Below are 6,989 nucleotides of genomic sequence, written 5' to 3'. Positions count from 1 at the left end.
AGGTCGCAGAGAAAGAGAGAGTTAAGGGTTAATGTGAGAAGGATAATTTAGTCTTTTTGGTTGATTACAAAGGCCTAAATCTGTAAGTATGGACTATAAGTCCTAAATCTATAAGAAACTGAGAAAAAAGGCCTAAATCTATAATTAATCCTAAAAAGAATTAAGATTATACATCAACTTTAGTGCTTAAGAATAAAGAGAATTAAGATTATACAACTTTAGTGCTTAAGAATAAAGAGGACAATCCGTATTTCTCCATATTCATCCCTCGGTGAATTGGTTTAGTTTAACTTCAAAGTTAATATGGAGGAATATGGATTGTCCTCTTTGCATTCTCGAGACACAAAACTCTCATTGGGACTAAAACACTATTAACAGCATTTGTCAGTAGGGACTGTTGACATTCCTTTTTATTATTCTGAAGGCAATTTAAGTTTCTCTCTATTTCCATCCTTTATGTTTAAGGTTTGAATAAGTTCCTTCAGAAAAGAGAGAGAGTCTGAAGATCTCTTATTCTTAAATTTACTTGTCAATTTTTCAAATGGGTGGAGGATTGGTAGCAAATGAGATCGAAGCTGGTAAAGGTATGTCTTTTGTTTTTAGACTCTTCAAATATCTTTCTCTTACTGTTTCTTTGCATTTTTGAAAAAACATAATTAATCTCTTTCCTACATGACTTCCATTGTTGTTTCTTAATGTGTTTGTTTGTCTATACCGCTTAATTTGTTTTGTTAATTTCAATTATTACTGTAAAAATCACTAATTAAAATGTGTTACTTTATTGGTTCTTTCTTTCTAATTTTTTCTCATTTCAAGAACCATCACATGTTCTTTTTTTGTGTAACAGATTCGCTAGTATTGGAACAACATCCTGAAAGAACTCTAGTGCTGGTCGGTAAAACAGGGAACGGTAAAAGTGCAACGGGAAACAGCATTCTAGGAGAAACTAAGTTCCAGTCAAAAGCAAGAGGAAAATTCATTACTAAAGAATGTATGCTACAAAAAGCCTCACTACCGAATGGTCTTGAAGTCAATGTCATTGATACACCTGGTAGGTGTTTGTGCTATTTTGGTTATTCACACTATCCACACTTGCTGAAAACATACATTGATATTAATGCTTCTTGCAGGTCTGTATAGTGCTTCCTCGACAATAGAATTTACCAGCAGAGAAATCGTTAGATGCTTATGTCTAGCTAAAGATGGAATCGACGCGGTGCTTCTGGTTTTCTCTTTGAGGGCTCGGTTAACAGATGAGGAACAATCAACACTTCGAACTTTAAAGATCCTTTTCGGTAGTCAAATCGTAGACCATATGATTGTTGTTTTCACCAATGGAGATGCACTTGATGAAGGAGAAACTCTGGATGATTATTTGGAAGATTGTCCTGAGTTCCAAGTAGTTTTCTCTTTTTTTTTTGCTTGACATTAACGTAAGAGCGGTCTTGATATTCTAGTAACATCTTATAATTCCCAAATTGCTTGCAGGAAATTCTCAAGGAATGTGGTGACCATAAGCTGTTGTTTGATAATGGCCGTGATATCCCTGAAAGAAAGAAAGACAAGCAAGTCCAAGATCTTCTTAAACTAGTCGAGCGGATCTCAAAGAGAAACAATGGGATATCATATATGGCTGACTTATCACTTGAACTAAGGGTTGAAAAAGAGTTGACTCTTTTCTTTTAAAAATATGTTTGACATTTCATTATATGTATCTTGTTAAAATTTGATATCCCTGGCAGGAGAATGAGGCCACATTCCAGCAAAAGAAGAAGAAGATTGAAGCAATGAAGAATGGTTTATCTTCTAAAGAAGAGACATCTCTGTTAAAGGAGTTCGAGAAATCATATAAGAAAATGCTTAAGGAAACCGAAGAGAAGGTAATATGTACATATATCGGCTATCGTTGGTATGTGATGTTTAGATCATTATATGTTGAATCTGTTGTGTCTGGTCAGGTCTCTAATCAGTTAAAGGAATCTTTGAGGGAGGTGAGGGAGCAACTATCGAAGGCAGAGGCTAAAAGAGAAGAAGCCGAGAAAAAGATGAACGAAAACCACAAACTATCGGCTGATGAGATTATGCAGTTGAGAGAAGATCTCGCGAAAGCTAAGGTAGAGAGAGATGACTTGCGTGCCAAAATTAACGAGAAAAAGTGCGCTATTATGTGATTATATCTTCCCATTCTCAACCTGATACTATTTGTATAAGCTCCGAAGATAAGATTGAATTGCTTCAAGGGTATTATTAAGAAGAGAGTTGAAGAAACATATACTCCCTCTGTCTCATGAAGATTGATATTTTGAGACTTTCACACATATTAAGAAAATTTTTAGTTTTTATTTGTTAATTAATTTATAATTACTTTTTGGTAGAGAGAGAAAATATAAACCAATAACAATTCAAAAATTTTAATATTTTAAATGATTACTTCTTGAAGTTTGCAAAACATCAATCTTTGTGGGACAAAAATATATCCCAAAATATCAATCTTTGTGAGACAGAGCTGAGTACATTTTTATGACACCAAACTAGAAGATTTAATAGCAGAAGACAGGGCATTAAGAATGTTTTTTTTATGGGAAAGCCTTTCTTAATTCATATGCACCAACCTACGTAACATTTTGTATATTATATGAATTTTACTAATTGTATTGTGTGAATTTTATGTATCGTATCGTATAAACTCCTTATAGTTGGTTTTATTCATATATTAGGGAGAATCGGTTTAAAACTTCAAAGTTATAGAAGCTTTAATGGTTTATTGGGAATATAACGTCCCCATATGACTTCTTGAGACCAAAAAGAAAAAAAAACACTCATTGCGACTAAAGACATCATCATCAATTGAATTCGTTAGTTGAGGAGCAATAAGACTTTTTATATTCCTTTTTTTTTTACTGTAGATAAATATTTTTCTTGAAAGCCGAACTCAAAGGTTCTTGAGAAACGAGAAAGTCTAAAGATCTTGCCATTTTTTTTTCTTTGTTTCTATATAAAAACCAAACCCATTATTAACCTATCTACAGTTTACTTATTCAGAAAGAAACTATACAATTTTCAAATGGGTGGAGGACTAATAGCAGATGATTTCTCAACTGATCATGCAGGTATGTCTTTGTTTCTTCTCATCATCTGTTTCTCTCACTCAGTCGTATGCAATAAGAAGAGAACATTGATGGGATCTATATTGCAATTAGTATTAGTCTAAGAGAACAAACTTATTATTCTCTATGCATTTCTAATAAACCAGAGGATTCACATATAATTTGTTCCTTCCTTTTTTTTTTGAGAAGCATGCATGCATGTAAGTCTATTAAATGAGGAAATAATATGTTTTCGTTTCATATTAAAAATTTCTCTAGTTCTTTGTTTGATGATATGTATAGATCTGGATTTGACTGAGTTGCTTCTGGTCTCGGAGGATGGTTCTGTTTCGGAGGTTACTTGTGATTTAGGTCTACAGCAGAAACCTTCAGGTAAGTTTCTGTATCTTTTAACTCTTTGAATCTATTTTTTTTTCTCATCAAAACAGATTGGCGGACCTATTAAGGGGAAAGGGAGTTCAATTGACCCCATTCATATTGAAATTAAGATTTTTTGTATAAAAATATGGTAAATAATAGATTTTGACACCCTTAAACCATGGTTCAATCCTCCCTATGACATAGGTAAAAATATTTTCTGGGTCCGCCACATATGAATCTGTGTCGTGAAAGAGTAGTACTGTAGAATTGGTTCCGTAAAAGAAATTGACTCTATGCATTTCTGATTAAAAAAAAAAAAAAAAGAGTATTAGCTTATCTTTTTGCTTCTCCTTTTTGCAGAAAAGAGAAGTACGAAACGTACATATATCTACTTTAGATTTGTAGTTAAAAGTACAACAAATTTTCTTACTTTTGAAAAAAGTGAGCCTAAAAAAATAGACACAAATGATTAAAGATATAACTGTAATGTCTTTTGTAAACAAAACCTGCTTGAATTAGTGATCCACCCTTCACAAAACAGTTTATATTTATGCAATATTTCCTAGTTCTTTTTTTTTTTTACATGAATATCTTTGGATTTTGACAGAGTTGCCAATGGTTACAGAATCTTTGCGAGAGAATGAACCGGTTTTTGAGGTTGGCTTCACAGAGTTGCCAATGGTCGCAGAATCTTTGGAAGAGGATGGATCGGTTTTGGAAGTTGGTTTGACAGAGTTGCCAAGGAACTCAGAATCTTTGCAAGAGGATGGACCGGTTTTGGAGCTTGGCTTGACAGAGTTACCAAAGGTCACAGAATCTTTGCCTGAGGATGGACCGGTTTTGGAGGTCGGTTTGACAGAGTTTCCAAAGGTCTCAGAATCTTTGCCAGAGGATGGACCAGTTTTGAAGGTCGATTTAACCGAGTTGCCAAAGGTCTCAGAGCCCTTTCCTGAGGTTGGTTCTGTTTTGGAGGATACTTGTGAGTTACGTTTTGAGCAGAAACCTGCAAGAACCCTACTTTTGGTAGGACGTTCTGGTAACGGGAAGAGTGCGACAGGGAATAGCATTCTCGGAAGGCGAGCGTTCAACTCAAAAGGCCGTGCATCAGGGGTAACTACAGCCTGTGAGCTGCAGAGTTCGTCGCTAGCCAATGGCCAGATCGTCAATGTTATTGACACTCCAGGTAATGTGTGCGAGTCTGAAAACTACCAAGCCAATGAGTCTTCTACGATATTAAGTATTAACAATCTTAAACCTGTTGCAGGTCTCTTTAGTCTGTCTCCATCAACCGAGTTTACATGCAGAGAGATTTTGAGGTGCTTCTCTCTAACCAAAGAAGGGATTGATGCAGTGCTTCTTGTATTTTCCTTGAGGAACCGGCTCACAGAAGAGGAGAAATCTGCGCTTTTCGCATTGAAGATCCTTTTTGGAGGCAAAATTGTTAACTACATGATCGTTGTTTTTACAAATGAAGATTCCCTTGAAGATGATGGTCACACATTTGATGATTATGTGAAAGACTGTCCTGATTTCAAGGTTTGTGTATCTTTCACTTTAGATCTCCAAACTTCAGGCAGAACATTTTCACTTTATCTTGTCTCTCTTATTGAGTTGTCTTGTAAGTTGTAGGAAATTATCGAGGCCTGCAATGACCGCAAGGTGTTGTTTAGGAACAGGTCTAATGTGAAAACGTAAGAGCTAAACGGTTTGGATCTTTAACAAAGAATATCGAACAAGAATTCAAATAACTCTCTCTTTTATTAGAAAATAAGTTCTTACAAGGTTTCTCCTTTAACTCTATTTTCTAATACTATTAAGTTCTTTAGCCTTCTTTGAATCTTCAAGCTATTCTTTTCTTAAACTTAAGATTCAATGCAAGGATCTCTCAATCTATGAAGTGCTGATCTTTTTCAAGACCCAGCCTCCCCTATTTATACTAATTGGACTTAGCCACACAATTGACAAATTTCCAATTCTAATTAAACTAGGAATTGTTAATTTCCTTTTTCTTTATAGTTTAGGAAATTAACAATCTTTGTAAAACTTCCTTTTATCCTTATAACAAGAAAGTCTTTACTCTTCCAGAAACTTCTTCTTGCTTCATGTGACTTCTCTTGACTGCCTTGATGGATTTTCTCTTTTGATTCTTTAATCTTGTTGATCCACATCTTGTACTACTTTTGTTTTAGTACAACACATTTGTCAATAGATGCATCTTCAATCTCCCCTTTTTAACCTTATGCTCCTTCAAGCAACCAAGACAAATAATTCAAAGAATTTCAACATACCACATAATCTTTGTCAAAAATCTGATTGCCTATTCTTTAACAACCTCAAGATCATTTCAAAAGACAATCAAACCAAGCTGCAAAGTGTTTTATAGTTTCAAATGTTCAAATCGAACCATTCAAAAAGAACTAAAACAAAGAACATTCAGAATTGATGCTCCCCCACAAACCCGCAAAGAACTAAAACAGAGAAAAATTGATACTCCCCCGCAAACGTGACACTCCCCCATAAACTGATCCTTCTCCCCCTGCTTGAAGAGTATACAGGTTAAAAACCAATCAAAGCATCCTTGACATAGGATGATTCTGAGTTAAACGCAACACAACTCCAAAAAGATTTTGTAACACTCGAGCTGTATCAATCAATGCTCCATAGACCAACTCCGGTTCATTATGCCCTACTAACGGCATACGAATGCTCCCAAGCTCAACCTCAATATAATTCTGTCCAGGAGCCGCAGTAGGTGATTCAGACGAGATAGGTTGCGGTTCAGGAGGTGGTGGAACATAAAAGCTAGGACATTCAGGAAACTTTTCTGCATAAGCCTTACCAGTGCGAACATCCTTGCGGTAGGCAATAGGCTTGACAAACATTTCAGACTCAGCAATCTGAAGCTTCTTCTGATGCATAAGAATCGAAAAGATGGTTCTAGGAAAAACCAACCAACGAGAATCCTGATTCTGAATTGCAGACAAATCAACAACCTGATCATACACCAACTGACCAAAATCAAATCTGGTCTTGTTGAAAATCTTGTACACAAGACGAGCTCGGTCCTCAGACACATGATTCCTATGAGTCGTTGGTAACCAGTTGTAACTAGAGATAGTGAGCAAAGCTCCAAACACAGCTGGCAAGTTCTTGGGGTTCAAATCGTCCCACTTGATATTATCTTCTCCACTCAAAGTCTCAGCAAGCTTCTCATGACTTAGTGAATCAATTGCGGCATCAGATTGTTTTTCTTCTTCAGACAAAGGAGACTGACCAAACACTTGATTAATTATATCTGGAGAAAAATCATACATATGACCACGCACAAATACTCTCACTCCATTAGTGGAAGGTTTTTCTGGAAAGTTAGCATAGAATTCAGCTATAACCTCCGTCACATAAGAAACCAAACCTTCAACACTAGCAGGAATACCCATTTTCTTCACCAAATCAAGATATCCCCAATCATCCTTAGCTTCAAGATCTACTAGCCGTTCCTTGATAATTTTTCTAGAAATAAAA

General features: G+C 35.6%; 2 protein-coding genes across 3 annotated transcripts; both read left to right on the top strand.

The window, feature by feature from the left end:
• LOC104750298 (immune-associated nucleotide-binding protein 8-like) lies at window positions 1,006–2,171 on the top strand. The gene is made up of 4 exons (XM_019232670.1): window positions 1,006–1,399; window positions 1,489–1,656; window positions 1,743–1,880; window positions 1,959–2,171. Exons 1-4 carry the CDS (start codon window positions 1,118–1,120, stop codon window positions 2,169–2,171), a joined length of 801 nt encoding a protein of 266 aa, XP_019088215.1. The 5' UTR covers window positions 1,006–1,117.
• Window positions 2,961–5,328, top strand: LOC104721545 (GTPase IMAP family member 6-like). Of its 2 annotated transcripts, XM_019234639.1 has the most exons (5): window positions 2,961–3,110; window positions 3,390–3,479; window positions 4,093–4,650; window positions 4,732–5,003; window positions 5,097–5,328. In XM_019234639.1, the coding sequence occupies exons 1-5, from the start codon at window positions 3,065–3,067 to the stop codon at window positions 5,160–5,162; spliced, it is 1,032 nt and encodes a 343-aa protein (XP_019090184.1). In that variant the 5' UTR covers window positions 2,961–3,064; the 3' UTR covers window positions 5,163–5,328. The 2 variants fall into 2 exon arrangements, with proteins under 2 accessions (XP_019090184.1, XP_010437865.1); XM_010439563.2 differs by having other exon boundaries at window positions 4,732–5,328.

This window comes from Camelina sativa, chromosome 2 (assembly GCF_000633955.1).
Source record: "Camelina sativa cultivar DH55 chromosome 2, Cs, whole genome shotgun sequence".
Taxonomy (NCBI): Eukaryota; Viridiplantae; Streptophyta; class Magnoliopsida; order Brassicales; family Brassicaceae; genus Camelina; species Camelina sativa.
This window is presented reverse-complemented; position numbering and strand designations above follow the sequence as displayed.